Here is a 19,030-nt window from a genome sequence, read left to right as displayed (position 1 = left end):
ACAAAGTTAAATAGCTAACTGCTTATAAAACATAATAGTAGGGCACCTTCATTTATTGTATGCTTCATAATATATTTCTGTTTTTTTTTTTTTTTAAAGATGCACATAGTTATGCATGCAGAACTAGGGTACAGGCCAGAGGTGAAAGGACAGTGAGAAGATTCACCAGACAGGAGAGTTCCTTTTTCTCCACATCCTCGCCAACATTTGTTGCTAGTTGTAATGGCGAATACTTTTTAAACTACAAAACTCTTGCTTTCTAGAACAAGGCACTTTTGGATCTTAGTCATGTTGAATCATCACATAGGAGTTATGAAAATTTACAGAAAACTTCCACTTCTGATTCTAAACCATCTAACAGACGAACCAAATGCATCTACACGCCATTAGAGTTACAATACATAGAAATGAAGCAGCAGCAAAAAGATGCAATTTTATGTGTGGAGTGTGGATATAAGTATAGATTCTTTGGGGAAGATGCAGAGGTAAGTTGTGTTTTCAAATACACTTTCATGCTTGTCTTGACTAGCCTTAAATGCTTTCCTTTTTTGTTCTTTTTTCCGATCTTATGAAAAAGTTATTATTACAAGCAAACTTTGTAGAAGAAAGCAGGGAGTCAGGCGGTGCTGCCTGCTTCTGCATTCCTGTCACTTGCATATTATTAATTAACCAGACCAGAGTTGTCTTGAGAAGACAACTTCCCCCAAAATGCCATAAAATAAACTCATAGCATGTGTATTCCTAGTTCTCAGTTATTTGTATGAGCTATTAAGCAAATTCTTACATCATCACAGTTTCATGCTTGTTGAATTGAATAGTCCTTGTGTAGGAAAACTCACTACTCCTTGATAGATCTAAAGATACCGAAGACTTGTCTCACTTTCTGAATTGCTTATAGATATAGATGTTGGCCCTGAGATAGGCCATGGGAGCCACCAAAATCAATTAAACCGTAGACTTCTGCACAGGAAATGTATTTAAACCTTTTTTTGCTAGAACAGAGATAAAGAAGTGCACAAATTCTAGCTATAGTATATGTTGATGGATTTTTAATAAAGTGTATATACAAACACCACATAGGGAATCTTGACATACAAATTTATTGATTGTCTCTTGTTAATTGTTTTTAGATTGCAGCACGGGAGCTCAATATTTATTGCCATTTAGATCACAACTTTATGACAGCAAGCATACCTACACACAGATTGTTTGTTCATGTACGCCGCCTTGTGTCAAAAGGATATAAGGTAAGCTTTGGCTTTATCTTGTGGGAAGAAGAGTGAATTGGATTCTTTCCAAAAGATTAGAAACATTATTAGGTAGGTAGGCTGTATTTGGTTTTTGAATGTAACATTTTGGTGAAAAGGAAATTGTCATAATTATTAGCATTGTATTTTCATGAATTTTTAATTTAGTAGATTAAGTAAAAAAAAAACCTCTGGTAAATGTTTCAGAATTAAAATTGAATTAAAAAAATTTCCATCATATTTGATATTTGACATTTAATATTTTTCACTTTGAAGGTGGGAGTTGTGAAGCAAACTGAAACAGCAGCATTAAAGGCCATTGGCGACAATAAAAGTTCACTTTTCACCCGAAAGTTGACTGCCCTTTATACAAAATCTACACTCATTGGAGAAGATATCCTCTTTCCTCTATAAAGGCTTTGTTTTAAGTCACAGTATTTTTAAACCTCTTCTTTGAATGGCTGCCTTTTTGAAGAGGCAGGATGGTTTCTTTGTTTCTTTGACCTTTGATTAGTGCATTATGAAGAGGGAAGGGTTGATAATGGCTGGAATCAAGCCTTTTTCAAATGCCATAGTAAAAGGTGAGTTTATTATACTTTAAGAGCAAGAAAACTGCTGAGAAGTGAATGTGGTGGGTTAGCAACGACTGGAAATCATATATCCCCTACTTTTGTGGGTAGTAGTGGTTAGGTGCTTATGGCTAACAAGCACTTCCTAGTGTAGACCTAAGAAGTTACTTATAAATGTCATTATGTTAGAGCAAAGCTACAAAGTTAAATAGCTAACTGCTTATAAAACATAATAGTAGGGCACCTTCATTTATTGTATGCTTCATAATATATTTCTGTTTTTTTTTTTTTTTTAAAGATGCACATAGTTATGCATGCAGAACTAGGGTACAGGCCAGAGGTGAAAGGACAGTGAGAAGATTCACCAGACACAGAGTGGGGAGCAGAAAAGGCAGATCGATGAAATACACTGCTGAGGGGTGCAGGGGGTGAGACAGGAGAGGTCTTCTGTGCCATGTGGGTCACCTCCAAGGGTACGGATTGAACTTGTACTGAAGCGGCTACAGCTAGCTTCACAGTGCTGCACTTTAACCTGTTGCACCACCAGGGAGGGCCCATATTTCTGTTTTTGTTCATTTCAGATCTGCTGAATTTGAGACCTACTTAGTGTCCACCTAAATTATAAATACTGTTTGTTCCATTAATGTCATGTATAGGTTCTGACTGTCACACAGTATGTATTCCAAACATTAACAGTGTTGTTTTCTAAGATGGTTCTGCTATCAGGACCTTTTATTGTTTTGTCTTATTGTTTTTTTTGCCTGATCTTGGGTCTCTTATTTGAATACTCCTTCTAAAATAATACCCACCCTGACTTTAGCTGCTGCCATAATTCTTACCTGCTATGCCCAAGTTGGATGTCTTCATCCAAACTCAGCTTTTCTGCTGATAATTTAACATAACACACACACACACACACACCATACTATGTCTTTTCTGGTCTGGTTTTCGTTTAAAAATTCTGCAATTTGGGGGAACTGTTAGGCACTTTAACAGAAGATAGTAATTTGCACTATCTTAGTATATTTAGCTTTGACTCACAGAATGAAATATTGTGGTATTTTTAAGGATTCAAGTCTCAGTAGCATTATCCAGATAAAGAAGAGAATTAATAGTTGGGCTTCCACAACATGTAAAGTAGTCTCCTAGGCCTTTGAAAGTAAAAAGATTATAGTTATCAGTTCTTATGAGCCTTAAAACTTAGGAAAGATAATTATGTGACTGTGATCAGAGTAAATCAGAAGAATGAAGATTTTTGCACAAACCAAAAATGATCAGGAAGATGAATCCTTGGTTTTTTTTTTTTTTTTTAAGATTTATTTATTTATGCATACAGAACTGGCATACAGGCTAGAGGTGCAGGGGTGGTGAAAGGGTTCACCAGAGACAGAGGAGGGAGCAGAACAGGCTTGACTGATGAAGTTCACTGCTGAGGGCAGCAGCGGCCAGGTCAGGAAAGGTCTGCCTTGTCATGTGGGTCATTTCCGGGGCGGGGATCAAACTCATGCTGAAGTGGCTTTAGCTTCTTAGTGTTATTCTTTAACCCACTGTGCCACCAGGAAGGACCTGAATCCTTGTTTTAAAAGAGAAAATAATTAACAGAAGGGAATGTAGCTTCTATTTTTCCTTAATAGTTATTACATGTGAATCCTCTTATCAAGCTCGACGATACTATAAATGTTGATGAGATAATGACTGATACTTCTACCAGCTATCTGATGTGTATTTGTGAAAACAAGGAAAGCATTAAGGACAAAAAAAAGGGGGACATTTTCATTGGAATTATGGTAAGTACTTGTGTAGGTGTAGAATTAATGATAGATATTCACAGTTTCTCTTGTATGAGTAATAGATGGCTTACAGTAAGGACACTTATTTGATGAAGTGTGCCCTCAAGCAGTTATACTAGAAGACTTTCTCATTGTATTAAATCAGTAGTTATAGATTTCTCTGTTGGCTACCTGGTACTCTGTATTATGCAGAGTCAAATAGTTTCTGTTCATATGTTCTAGGAACTTAATATTGAAGATACACATAGTGACAGGCATGTATGTGGACAACATATATAGATAGAATAAACACTGAGCCAACACATGCATGGATGGGAAGGGATTTTACAGATTTGCAATTAAACACAAATGACTGTGGGATTGATGTATCTAGAATGTGTTATAAAGGATAGTAAGAGACAATGATAGTTGGTCATTATAAAACTATATTATAAAACTCCGTTTGAAATTTTTATGATCAGTCTTTCAAACAAATATAATTTGTGAATGATAGTTTTATTGACCTTGCATTCTTGCAGTTTGTGAGAAAATTTTACTAATTACAAGTATCCAGTTGTACTTTGCAAAAATCTTACAAGCTTCAGGAACCTTCAGAGAGGGCCTTTGATGTCCTGTTTCAAAAGTAGGACTTGATGCCTAAATAATAACTAATTCTCTTTATTTTTCCTAACTTTTGCAATCTGTTACAATATCAACAAAAATTCTCACCATCCAAATGTTCCCAGAGTACCTTTGAAAACCTTATTCTCGCAGCGCTAACTTGACATTTGCTTAACCTGTAAGCCTTTCTCTAAGCATTTGCATTACTGTTGTATGACTCTAAATGACTTGTATCCTTGCAAAGTACTTTTAATTAGCCATGGACAATTCAATCTATTTATAAATAGTAAGGTTGTTTGCTTTTAAGCATTAACATATGTAAGGTGCTATTTTATAGTTATCTGAAATTCACTTTAAAGAACAGAGTTGATAATTATACATCTCCTACTTGATGCTTTTAGAAATAATCTCTGGCCTACTGCCAAAGTTAATCTAGTCTAAGAATTGGCATGTGAAAAAGAAATGAAGATTTGCCACTGAAATGTTCTCTTGGGACACGTTTGGAGTGATGATATCCAGTTTTCCAGGTCACGGTCTAGGTTGCTCCTGCGTGCCTGCCTCTTGGGTAAAAATACTGGACAGGGCATTCAGAATTTGCCCTAACTTCTCCAATTCAGTGTGGTGGGAGGTATCTCCCTTTTTTTTTTTTGTACCCAGTATACTGTTCTTGCTGGATGACTTTTTTTTTATTTTTTTTATTTGTGCTTACAGAACTGTGGTACAGGCCATTGGTGCAGGGATGGTGAGAGGCTTCACCCAGAGACAGAGTGGGGAGCAGAACAGGCAGATTGACTGAAATACACTGCTCTGGGGAGCAGTGGGCTGGTCAGGAGAGGTCTGCCTAGCCATGTGGGTCACTTCCGGGGCAAGCGGGGATCAAATTCTTGTGGAAGTGGCTTTAGCTTCTTAGTGCTGTGCTTTAACCCGCTGTGCCACCAGCGAGGGTCTCATCTTGCTGGATTATTTTTATTGTGACATATCACATGTTTTCCAGTACTACCTAACAGTCACCTTTTCCATGCTGATAGTCAGAAATCAATGACTTTATTGTTGTATTGCCACTGTGATTAGACCCTCTGCTTTCAGTTTGAATAATACAATTTATACAGACTGACTTTGGGTTTCTCAGTGTCAAACATTGCACAAAGTAATTGATATTGAAGGATTTATAATATAGCCCACTTCTCTGATTTAAAAAAAAGCAAAAGGAATTTGAGTGACTCAAAAATTTACTATTTGAATTCTCTAAATAGCTCTTTAAGTTTGGGTTGCAGGTTAGGAAATAAACTTCTGTATGTATACTAGACCTTCCTTATCTGCAGTTTTGTTTTCTGTGATTTGCTACCTGTCAGACTCCATTCAAAAAAATATTACAATAAGATATTTTGAGAGGGAGAATACATTCAAGTATCTTTTACTACAGTGTATTTTATAATTGTTTTATTAGCTATAGTTTCTTTCTCACTGGGCTTAATTTTTAAATTAAACCTAATCAAAGATATTATTTATAGGGAAAAACATAGTTTATATAGAGGTCCATCCTACCATGGAGGTCTGGAAAATAATACTCCAAGAATAAGGGGACACTAGTGTACACACACTCCTGACCTCTGAGTTTACTAAATTTAGGCAGTGATTCTTTAAGATAAAAAAGTGCCTCTAGTAAACAAAAATATTTGGGTTCAAGCTAGGCACTTAGAGAAGACCTCTGGGCTTTAACTAAGGAAGTTCTATCAACAGTGTTTATATATCCCAAACTGAAAAGAACCATAATGTACATTGACAAAAGAATGAATAAATTAGAGATCACAAAAGGAAAATACAACTTAGCAATGGCAGTGAAAGTACTACTAAAATGACACATGAATCTCACAGCAAAATAGAAAAAAAAAAGAAGCAAGACCCATAAAAGTTTGGATTATAGTTACCTCTACAGAGAAGGGACACATGAAAGTACTTCTGTAGATAGTGTTATATTTACTGACTTCAGTGGTTGTCCTAATTAAACCATACATTTCTGTTTCATGAATTTTTCTTTTTGCATATCTTATGATTTTTAAAAACCTCTACTTAATCACAAATCTGCGTTAACAATCATCTGTGAAATAAACACAATACTTACTATAAAAATAAAATGTTCGGGGCCCTCCCTGGTGGCACAGTGGGTTAAAGCACAGCACTAAGAAGCTTAAGCCACTTCTACATGAGTTCAATACCCACCTGCTCCGGAGGAGATCCGCATGGTGTGGTAGACCTCTCCTGACCCGCCCGCTGCTCCCCTCAGCAGTATACTTCATCGATCTGCCTGTTCTGCTCCCCACTCTGTCTCTGGTGAATCCTCTCACCCTCCACATCTCTGGCCTGTACCCCGGTTCTGTATGAATAAATTAAGAAATCTTTAAAAAAAAAAAAGTTTGAACTGATTTGAAAGATGCTGCTAAGCATCTTGCTGTATGTTTTCTGGAATACACGTGTCTGAGAGGGTAGAAAGAGTCCATACCTAGGGGAGGAATTCCTGAGTTGACAGGATATGAGGACTTTTAACATTGCTAGAAAATACCAGTTTTTTGGCCCTCCCTGGTGGCGCAGCGGGTTAAAGCACTGCACTGAGAATCTAAAGCCGCTTCCGCATGAGTTCGATTCCCGCCTGCCTTGGAGGTGACCGCATGGTGTGGTAGACCTCTCCTGACCCGCCCGCTGCTCCCCTCAGCAGTGTACTTCGTCAGTCAGCCTGTTCTGTTCCCCACTCTGTCTCTGGTGAAGCCTCTCACCGCCCCTGAGCCTCTGGCCTGTACCCCAGTTCTGTATGAAAAATAAATAAATCTTAAAAAAAAAACAACAACAGTTTTTTTCTAAAGATGTTGTGTGACTCCATCAGCAGAGTATGACTAGACATTGGTCATTTTTCCTTCCCTTAGTTATGTAGTCTATAATTAGCCCCATGCATTTCTTTAAAAAAAATTATTTACATGTACAAGAACTGGCGTGTAGGCCAAAGGTGTGGGGGTAAGAGGGCTCGCCAGAGACTGAATGGGAGCAGAACAGGCAGATGTACTGAGATATGCTGCTGAGGGGAGCAGCAGGTGGGTCAGGAGAGGTCTGCTGCACCATATGAGTTTAGTTTCTTGGCTAGTGATTGAACTCTTGCAGCAGGGACTGGTAATAGTTTGATAGCACTGAAACTTTAACTCCTTGCGCCACCAGTATTGGTAACAGTGTGGGCTGTGGAGTCAGACAACATGGGGATACATCTTGGCTCTACCACTTATTGTGACCTTGGGTAAGTTACTGACTTTTTCAAACCGTGAACTTTTCTAGTTTATCTTTGCTATCTAGTTTTTAACTTTTCTAATTTATCTAGTTTTTCTTTATACTTTTAATTATTTACACTCTTGTGTCAGATTAATAGGAATATATTACTACTTCAGTTATGGCAGCAACTATTTGTATAGAACTTCATAGTTTACATAACACCTGTGTTTGTTTTTAACTTGATAAATTCAGTAACTCCATGAAAGAAGTAAGCTGATACATTCCCAATTAAAAAGAAGGGAAACTGAGGCCTAGCAGAGTTTGGTTACAAGTCACAAACAGTTCACAAAGACTTGGGAATTGAATTCAGCATGTCTCTAAAATTCCATCTAGCATAGTTTATATATTGGTGAATCAGATTTCTTATATAAGAGTCTTGGAATTCACTAAAATGTCTTCAAATACTTTAGAACTGGAGTATATACTAGAAAATAATGTCATCTTCACAATTTCCATTTTACTTATGCTGTTATAGTTAGAAAAAAATATATAATAGTTGGGACATTATATTTTGATTTGTTTTCAGGGAGTGCAGCCTGCTACAGGTGAGGTTGTGTTCGATAGTTTCCAGGACTCTGTTTCTCGTTCAGAGCTGGAAACTCGGATATTGTGCCTTCAGCCAGTGGAGTTGCTGCTTCCATCACACTTGTCGGAGCAAACAGAGATGCTTATCCACAGAACCACAGCTATTAGGTAAGTGGATTCATCACTGGAAAAGAGTACTGCTTGTGAAACCCAGATTTATTTCCAAAACTCCTGTTTATTAAAATTGGTGAAAAGTTTTTAGCTACAAAAATATTTCTACAAAAGTAGTGGAAAATTCTAAAATTAAAAATAAAATGACCCATATCACCTTAATATAGGTCTTTAGAAGAGACTTACTGATATTATTTAATTGCTAATTGTCAGTTTCTAGGGATCATTTAGAATTCATTTCTTAGAAAGTTTATATAATTTTGAAATTGCTTTATCTGTTCTACCAGTTTCAATTTGTGGTTTTGTTAGACTTAAGGTCATGTCTTCTATTAATGAAGCAGTGTGCTTCACTGTATCATTTAAAAGAAGATGATGTGAAGTTATGGTAGTATATACGGGAGTTTATAATCCAACAGAAAGTGGCAAAACTGCATTTAACTCATAAAGAATGTTGTATTAAGTGAAGATGCCTATTTTGAATGTTCTACCTTGTGGAGGGTGGTGGGAAAGAGATAGGAAAGGCAATCAGACTTTAGTGAAGAGAACTTTTTATTTTGAAGAATTTGAAGGGTATTGAAGGGTGGAAAAGCTGTGTTGAATGAAATCAGAAGAAAGTCAAGTTATATGATTAAAATTAAAGTCCTTAAAATTAAGACTGTTTTCTTCTTCATTTGAATTGAAGTTTCAAAGTAGCTTTCATTAATATATTTTCCTGATTATAACACTAATTCATATTAATTTAGGGAAAGCTGGGAGTTACAAAGTAATGTCAAATCCTAGAGTCCAGATAATAATATTCAAATTTCTTGGTGTATTATTTGCATGTAAATATATTATTTGCATGTATGTATATATTATCTTTCTACATTTATAAATTTGAATTCATGTTGCAATATTGGTTTTGTAGTCTCTTTTTTCCCCTTAAATTTCCCAATATGTTTTTTTACTTTATTATGGAAAATTATAGAGAACATATACAAAATACACAAAATAGTGTAATAAACACCATGAATCCATCAGGTAGCTTTATCCTTTATTGATGTAAACAATCTTATTTTATCTGTACCACTACTATATCCCTGAATTATTTATTTAAAGCAAAATATTTCATCTGCTAGAAAATATTTCATCTGCTAAAACTTCAGTAGGTACAACTGCTATCATATTTTGTCATATAAATGGGCTATAATTATCCAGTTTTATTTTGTTAAGTTGAACTTATTTTTTTCAGATTAAAACTATTGCTATGATGCATATTTATGAATAGAAATATTTGCATGCATTTTTGATTATTTCCTTAAGCTAAATTTCTAAAAATTCAATTACTGGGTCAGAGTGTTTGACCTTTTATAAATATTGATTGCCTGTTGGTACTATCAGTTTACATTACCATAACTATATTATAGGAAGGTTGTTTGAACCATTGTTGACTTAGTCATCTGTATTTTATTTTAGTTCATTTGTCTATTTTTAAATTTAATTTAATTTTTGGCATTTAGGTTTTAGTTAAATTCTTCCCCCAAATTCTAGCATACCCACGTCAATATCCATAAAACCTAACCTTTATTATTCTGAGGTACGGTTAAAGCCATATGAGAAAGAAAAAATGAAAATAACAACAGCAACGCAGGGGTAGGGAATGTTTTTAAATAGGTGTGAAGAATATAGCTTGCCAGAAATCTGTTCAATTTTACTGCTAACAAACTTAGCACTGAATTTTCAAGGTGAAATTGTGGGTTTTTTTGGTAGTATCTTGTCTGTTTTAAACAGTGATAGGTGATTTTTTGTGTTTCAGACTTCGACTCTGCTTTTTCTTCCACTGTAAATTTGAAGGTAAAAGCAGATTTACAAAATAACTATTGGTTGATACTTCATTAATATTGAAGGAATATGAAAGCTATATGAGAAAAGACAGAAGAATGGCTTGAAATGATAGAATATCTGTTTTAAAGTATTGGGTATTCTTTGTTTTCTTCTTCCCACAGTTTTTTTTTTTCCTTACGATTTATTTATGCACATAGAACTGGGATACAGGCCAGAGTTACAGGGGGTGAGAATACTCACCAGAGACAGAATGGGTAGCAGAACAGACAGATCGATGAAGTACACTGAGGGGAGCAGTGGACAGGTCAGGAGAGGTCTGTTGCACCATGTGGACATGCGGGGATCGAACTCATGATGAAGTGGCTTTTAGCTTCTTAGTGCTGTGCTTTAACTCACTGCACCACCAGGGAGGGCCCCCCCACTGTGTTTTTTTTTAAAGATAACATTGGCTTACATCAGTATTTCTGTTTTAGATGTATAGGATTTCTCCTTTCAGGTGCTGTTACCACACAGACCCTACCACCAAGATGCCCCTAGTTCACCATCACAGTCCACTATGCTCCCTTCTCCCTTGCTCTCATCCCTTCCTCTCTGGTAAGCCTCAGTTCTATAGTCCACTTTCTGGGGTTTGTTCTTAGTTTGGCTTTATCTGATCCTGTTTTGTTTCTCTGTATTCCATAAATACATGGTGCCATTTAGTACTTTGTCTTTCTCCTTCTGACTTATTTCACTTAGTATAATTCCTGCTACCTCTATCCATGTTGCCACAAATGGCAGGAGTTTATCTTTGTTGATAGCTGAATAGTATTCCATTATATATATTACATTTTCCTGATCCACTCAGTTTGTAATAGGGTACTTAGGTTGTTTCCATAGTTTGACTTTTATAAACAGTGCTTCACTGAACATGGGAGTGTATATTTCTCTTTGAATTGCTTTTTTTGTAGTTTTTGGTTAGATAACTAGGAGTAGAATTGCTGTGTTGTATGGCAGATCAATTTTTAATCTTTTCAGAAACCTCTTTTCAGAAACTATTTTCCATGGGCACTGGACAGTGTGCACTCGCCCCACCAATAGAAGAGGGTTCCTTTTCCTCCTCCTCATCATAGAATTCTTTGTTTTTCGTCTTTTTAATGGGTCATTCTCACAGGTGTGAAATAGTATCTCATTGTGTTTTTGATTTTCATTTCCCTGACAATAACTGACGTTGAACATGTGTCTGTTGCTTATGGGTATGTCTTAGATCTTTGATATGTAGCCCTTTGTCAGATGTATGGTGGGCATGCATTTTCTCCTTTTGGGTTATGCTTAATGTTGACCACAAGAGGTCTCCCTAGGATTTTGTATGCTGTAAATAGTAATTTCAAGACTAGTAAAATCTCACTTTTACTTACTTTGTATCAGATGGTTATTTAGATAGCTATTAGTCAAAGATGGTAGTACACTGAAATTATTTCTAATTAATGGTAAACTATCAATTTTTCTTAGTTTTTTAATCTTCTTTGTAAATTGGCATAATACTTCAGCCTGTGACCTAGGAAATTAGTCTTACTATCTTCTGAACCCTTCCCTTTGGTATAAAAACGTATGGAGAGATATGGAGGAAAGACAGTGATTTTTTTATTATTAATTTTTTTTTATTTTCTAGCAGTTTATTTTTACATCATTTTGTACATTTTTTTTTCCCATCTCAATTGTAATCCCCACGGGCTTCCCATCACCATGTCACCCGTGTGCCATCATCAAAATCCCGTGCACTTCCCTCCCCACCCCCAATCCTCCCCGTTTTTGATCCCATTCCCCACCCCACTCCCGCAAAATGTCTCTGGTATATGGTTGTTTATTATTTTTGTTATTTTCTCGCCTGGTCCATTATACTCCTGCTATGAGTGAAACCATCCGGTATTTTTCTTTCTCTTTCTGGCTTATCTCACTAAGCATGATCTTTTCCAGCTCCATCCAAGTTGCTGCAAAAGACATGTGTTCCTCTTTTTTGGTTGCTGAGTAATATTCCATTGTATATATGTACCACATCTTTTTAATCCAGTCATCTACTTTTGGGCATTTGGGCTGCTTCCATGTTTTTCCAATTATAAATAAAGCAGCAATAAACACGGGGGTGCAGGTATCTTTTTCAATCAGTGTTTTGGGGTGTATTATTTTTAAGATTTATTTTTATTTATTTATGCATACAAGAACTGGGGTGTAGGCCAGAGGTATGGCGGGTGCAAGGGTACACCAGAGACATCATGGGGAATAGAACAAGAGGATCTACTGAAATACACTGCTGAGGGGAGCAGCTGGTGAGACAGGAGAGGTCTGCTTCACCATGTGGGTTAGCACATTGGCCAGGGATTGAACTCAGGCCCCAGTGGCTGGCAATAGCTTGATAGAGCTGAGACTGTGACCCCTGCATCACCAAGGGAGGACTCCCAGGAACAAGGGGCACAACTGAAAGGTAGTTAGAAGAGTATATTAAAAATTCTAAAACTGACATGTTTTGTAGACCATGTATTCCCTATAGAGAAAAATCCAGAAGTGACAAATTATTAAAAGTAATAAAAATTCAGCAAGCACATTAAGTATAAGTCAATATAGAAAAATTAAAAGTGTTTTAATACAGTAGTAACAAATGAAAGTTAAGATAGCTTCAGAATAATAACAAAATTCTTGTTTAGAATTCTACTCAAAAAGACGTTGTTGAAGAAAATTTCAAAACTTAACTGAAAGATATTAAAGAATAACCAAAGATAGAAAGATATATCACATTCATGAATGGAAAGATTCAACACAAAGGTGTTCGTTCTTCCTATATAATTTCAGTAAAAATGGCAGTAGTGTTTTTTACAGAAACTGTCAGGATGCTTCTGAAGAGGTAGCTCAGAGGGCCAAGCATGAAAAGACAGCACTGATGCCCTCCCTGGTGGCACATCAGGTTAAAGCACAACACTAAGAAGCTTAAGCCACTTCTGCATGAGTTTGATCCCCGCCTGCCCCAGAGGAGCTCCACATGGGGTGGCAGACCTCTCCTGGCCTGCCTGCTGCTCCCTTCAGCAGTGTACTTCGTTGATCTGCCTGTTCTGCTCCCCAATCTGTCTCTGGTGAATCCTCTCACCTTCCGCATCTCTGGCCTTTACCCAAGTTCTATATGAATAAATAAATAAATCTTTAAAAAAAAAAAAAGACAGCACTGAAAAAGTGAAATTACCCTATCAAAACTCAAGATTTTTTATAAAATAATACGAAAATAGTATGGAACTAGCATAAAAGAAAGTGAAACATTGGACTGGAAAGAAAGTTGGAGAAAGCAACTCTGTGCATACATGGAAATTTCATCTGACAAGGCGATGTTAGAAATCATGGGAAAGCTGTCATATGCAGTCGATGCTTCAGGGACAAACTGCTGTCTATATTAAAAAAGAGAAAGATTCCGCATCTAAATGACACCATCTGGTTATCTTCCTTCTGACATTTCTATTGGCTAATCTCTTCCAGTTCCATCCATGTTGCTGAGAAGGGCGTAAGTTTGTCTTATGATCACTATATTCCATTGTATGTGTATACCACATCTTGATCTATTTGTGTGTTTGGTTGCACTTGCCTATTGTAAATAGCCTGGCTGTTGAACTATATACATATACACTTGTATATGTATGTATGAATATATATAGCATCAGTGCAGGTTTCCTTTCGAATTAGTGTTTTTGTATTTCTTGGCTAGATACTGCTGGGTTTCATGGCAAATGTATGTTTAATCTTGAGGAACCTTTACACTACTTAATGCAGGACCTAGACCAATCTATATTGTTACCAGCAATGTATGAGAATTTCTTTTTCTCTGCACGCACTTATTTATGGTCTTCTTAATGTGGGCCATTCTCCTTGGTGTGAGGTGGTATCTCATTGTGGTTTAGATTTGCATATCCTTGATTATAAGTGATGATGAGCATTTTTGCATTCATTCTTAAAAACATTTATTGGGTGCTTGCTGTGTGCTAGATTCATTATTAGATAGTGAAGATACAACCATAAATAAGATCCTTTCTGCTTTTAAGGTCAATAGACAAGGTTGTTATAGAGATAAGCAATTATATGAAAGTATTGATTAATAAGATTTCATAGGGTTATTGGTTGCTAAAGAACATGTAGCTTTGCCTAAATAATTTGCCTTAGAGCTAGGAGAGGCTTCCCAGAAAAGTATGCCAGAATTGAGACAGTGGAGAATGATAGCTCTGCAAAGGGGGAACTTTGTCAGGGTGAGTCTCCTTAGACTGGACTGATGTGGGGTTTAGAGAAAAGGGTTGTGTAAAGTAAAAATGAGAGTCAAGGATGAAACAGTGAAGTGAAAGTGTTGGTATAAAGAGGTTGATAAAAGGTTTCCTCTGAGATACCACCCAAACTGATCATCATGGCCTTTTCTGTCCCAGCACTTATTATAGTTCAAATATAATAGGTATTTAATCAATGATTGGTAAATGACTGTTAAACAAGTGACTTTTGGAAAAAGGAGAATAATGAGTATTTCCTATTTGGTTTTCTAAGGAGTGATGATTTGGGTTTTATGAAAAACAAAAAAGGGATTGTTGTAATAGTTGGAAACTCATACATGCATGATGATAAATGTTTATTTTAGTGATATATAGTCAACTCATATACTTTTTGGGGGGAAGATAACATTAATTTCCTGTTTTTATGCTATTCTTTGATAATTTTTAAAAGAATAATCACTTAATAATTAAAAATGTTAATGTCCTTTAAATTAGTTTATTTAAGTATCCTCACATTTCTATGGACAGTATACAGTAATGAAAACTACATGGCTAATTTTCCATTGTTGAGTAACTTTTAAAGATTGATGTTGATGAGAACAAGGTTATAACCTCATCTGTGGCACTTGAAACCTTTTCTTTGGTGGTGCTCAAAGAAATCTCTTTTTTCTCATTCTAATCTTTCTCATCTTACTCATTTCTTTTTTCTGAAAGTAGAAGATAAGTACAAACTTGAATCCTTTGTAATTTTTATTATGTATATCAGATAATATTTTCACTTGCTAGTTAGAAAATTCACCAGCAGAAAATTGATTGCAGTATTTGAGATGGTAATGGATTAAATAGCAGAAATAAATCTCTCATCCAGTACTAACCAGTTCTGACTTTGCTTAGCTTCTGAATTCAGGTACAGTTAGGGTGGTATGACTGTGAACTCGCAGAAATAAATCTCATATCAAGTAGGAAAATGTTTGTCTTTAGGAAAATTTAAAGAGGAAGTCTTCTTAATAAAAAAAATAGGTTTTCTATTGATTTCCTTGGTCATTTAGATAGTGGAAAGTCTAAGCACTATGTGGCAACTTTAAGATGGTTTGTGTTCAGTTAGGAAGTCCTGCACCTAGCAATGTATCAAGATCATGTTTCTTGAACTGTAGTCATAAGTCACCAGTAGATGATGAAAAAGATACATAGTAGTAGAGGCAAAAGGCTTCAGAGACTTTTATTGCTCTAAATATCATGTCGTGGGCTAGAGGTTAAAATGAAACAACAACAAAAAGGGTGGGTGGGGGGGGTGGTGGGAGAAATTCCTAGCCTGAAGACAAGAGATAAGAGAATAATCTCAAATTAATCAAGAAAAATAATGGAATTAGTAAGCAATCTCTCTGCAGCAGGGAGGTTTGACGGGAAGGAGTCATTTAAGAGACTAATGGATAAATCTGAGTTAACAAAGGTTCAGACAGAGAAGCAATTTCAGAGGGGCTCTGAACCAAGCTAGCCTCAAATTTTTGATTTAAGGAAAATAGTGAAAGGATGCTTTGATAGGAAGGAACAAAATGAAAAACAATCTCTTTTTGAACCATGAAGCAGTAAAAGGAAGAAAAAAATGATGAAGACAGATAGTTTACTATGTTAAAATCTCTGCTAAGGAGGTTTTTATATTTTATATTGTGTATATAAATAACACATTCCTTTTCCATTCAGCTTCACGAACATTTATTGTACAATTACCATGGATTTTATCCACATTAGAAGATTCATGATCTTTGCCCTTAAGGGTTACCAGTCAGTTTGGAGAGCCAGCACATATACAAATTACTCTAATACAAAGGAGATTGATAGCACATATGATAGGAAAAAGCAAATTAAGTACTAAAGTAATCCATGCAAGTGAGAGAGTAATTCTGTCTAAATCAGCTCTATTCCATAGATATATGATATGATCCACAAGTCTACATATCCAAAATGTCATTTCAACATGTAATTCTTTTTAAGATACTCATTACTTATATTCTTTTTGATATACTAAGTTTTCAAAGTCCAGTGTTTGTTTTACACCATTAGTACCTCTCAATTCTGGCTATCATATTTCCCCTGTACAGTGACATGTGCAACTACTAGATATTATATTAGATGATATAGTTTCATAGACTGTGGAGAAACATCATTCAAGAGAGGGCCTAGGAGGATAGGTCACATATGACAGGTGTTGGGTAAATACGTACATGGGAAATTTAAACGAAGAACAAATAAAATTTGTAAAAATAATAAAGTCCTTACTATATGCTAAGTATATTTTGTGACTGTTACTCATATTAACTCTGTAATGTACTTGACAAGCATTTGAAGTACTCTCTTTCATAACAAACTATGTAATTTGTACATTTTTATAAATGAGAAATAAGCATGTGTGGTCAGCCAGACCTATGTCTATAATTTCTTATTTGTGGTGGGCATAATGAGGAGTCTTCAAAGGTGTGCATGTCCCAGTCCTTAGAACATTTGACTAGTTAAATGGCAAAAGGGAATTAAAGTTATAGTTGCCACTTAACTTCCTTTAAGGATGCGAGAGAATCCTGAGTTCTCCCAGTAGAGTTAGATAATCAGAAGAGGGAGACAGTTAAATGTGAAAGAGGAAGGCAAAAGAGTAATACCATTGTGAATATTTGACCTACTAATACTTGTTTTGAAGCTGGAACAAGAGGTCAGAAGCCAAGTGATGTAGTCTGACTCTAAAAACTGGACAAAGTAAGACACCAGTTTCACTCCTATAACCTATAGTAAGGAATTTTGGAAATGTTGTGATTTTAGCTGGGCGACACCAGTGTTGGATTATGACCTATAGAGTTGTAAGATAATAAATGTGTGTTCTTTTAAGCCATTCAGTTTGTAGTAATTTCTCATGGTATCAGTAAAAAATTATTCTATCAATATGTGTGGGCACTGGAAAATTTAAAACATATTTCTTGATATAGATTAAGCCTTAAAAGAATCTAGAACCCCTTGTTGATTGATAACTATTTAATTGAACCAAGATGGCTACCTCTCTTCATTGAGTGCCTAGTGGCTTCTGCCTCTGTTTCAAACTACTTGGGAAGTGACAGGTGTATAGTATTTTAAATAGACATAACTTTCCTTGAAATAGTCATGTCAATATTAATTGTGGTTCTGACCACAAATATCAGGCAGTTTGAAGTATTTCATAAAGTGAGTACTGCCCTTACTAAGTCTGAGCAGTTTCGATTGCTAAGTAAGAGTATCATGTATGTATGAATTACTTTAGCAGTAAATATACTTTTCAGTCTTTTATGTAACTCTTAACTATCAACCCCCAGATATCACATAGTTTACTTGTGGGTGACTAAATTGAGTAAGACAAGAGATGCCCACCTATGCAAAGTAAGTCCTATTTGTTCTACAGTTTAGAGAACAGTGGGAACAGCCTGACCTGTAGGTTGATTGTCATATTCTGCCTCCTTCCCACCTACTTATTGTGCCAGAGAGACACACAGCCTAGCCTCTCATCACATTCAGTCATTCCTTTGGTGTTACAGAGGGAAGGGCTTCCTTAGATTATTTTTGAGGCACTGTATGAGTAAACATATATGCTTTGAGGAGGAGCTTGCATATTTCATTCTACTTTATCTTCCTTTCTGCACTAACAACGCAAAGATTTTGCTTTGGGCATGTGGGTCTTACTGCTGTCATCTAATACCTTTGTAAAAATGCTGATATATTACACTGCTCTGCAAGTACCATAAAGAATGATTCTTTTTAAAAGTATACTTTCTAGAGTTAAGTACTGTCTAAATGTAGAAAACAGTGGTGGAGTTCATTCTTTTCCTGGGGCTATGGTGATAAGAACTGGGTGTCTTCTAACCCAGTCTTTGCTCTAATTCTAGTGAGTACATCATTTCAGAATTTGTGGAAATATATGATTTTTATCTTTTAAAAATCTTACAAGATAAATATTTGATCTTATAAAAATCATATATTTAGAAAACAGGATTTTTCTGAGGCATTAGCATAAAGTAATTGCCCCTGAATATATATAAGTACTTTTTTTTATGAATAATATTTTATTTTTACACCATTTTGTGCATTTTTTTTCCACCTCAGTTGTAATCCCCTTGAGCTTTTCCCATCACCAAATCACCCATGTGCCATCACCATAGGAGGTACTTTTTTTTTTTTTAACCTCTGATAAGTACTCTTTGTAAAACTCATGATTTAGACAAAAAAATAAATGAGAAGATGGTGATTTTGTTTTATGGAGATTTTCACTTGGCAGACTTTTAGGCATTTTCATATTCTAAATTGACTTGATGTATTTAAATACCAAGTAGTGCAAAAAGATGAAATTGATCCATTTTACAAAATTTTGACTTGAAAGCCCTTTTCTCATGTAAGCTAACATATTACCTTAGGCCAGAAATATGGCACAACTTTCTCCTGCCTAGCCCCTTGTCACATCCTCTAGTTTGCACTAGACCCAATTGTCATGTTCTAAACGTATCATGTTCAGTGAGAAGTGGCCCCAAATAGTGGACTGAGTGCAGAGATGGGGCCAGAGAGCCTGCATTTGAAGGCTACCTTCCCCTCTTATTAGTTGTGGATCTTAACCTTCTGTGGCTTGGTTTCTTTATTCAATTGTATAATGATACAACTATATAGACTATTAAGGAAGAATAAATTAGTTAAGAATATTAAGGAACTTAGAACAGTGC

General features: G+C 35.7%; 1 protein-coding gene across 1 annotated transcript in view; it reads left to right on the top strand.

Moving 5' to 3' along the window:
- MSH3 (mutS homolog 3) overlaps positions 1–19,030 on the top strand; it is a 125,837-nt gene that overhangs the window by 7,070 nt on the left and 99,737 nt on the right. The window contains exons 4-8 of the mRNA XM_004678432.2: positions 264–485; positions 1,131–1,247; positions 1,524–1,641; positions 3,458–3,603; positions 8,045–8,211. Coding sequence (XP_004678489.1) covers positions 264–485; positions 1,131–1,247; positions 1,524–1,641; positions 3,458–3,603; positions 8,045–8,211 — 770 coding nt within the window. The remainder of the gene's footprint in view (positions 1–263; positions 486–1,130; positions 1,248–1,523; positions 1,642–3,457; positions 3,604–8,044; positions 8,212–19,030) is intronic.

Source organism: Condylura cristata, unplaced genomic scaffold (genome assembly GCF_000260355.1).
Source record: "Condylura cristata isolate star-nosed mole 26May11 unplaced genomic scaffold, ConCri1.0 scaffold00007, whole genome shotgun sequence".
NCBI classification, from domain to species: domain Eukaryota; kingdom Metazoa; phylum Chordata; class Mammalia; order Eulipotyphla; family Talpidae; genus Condylura; species Condylura cristata.
Note: the sequence above shows the minus strand (reverse complement) of the source record. Positions and strands in the feature narration are given on the sequence as shown.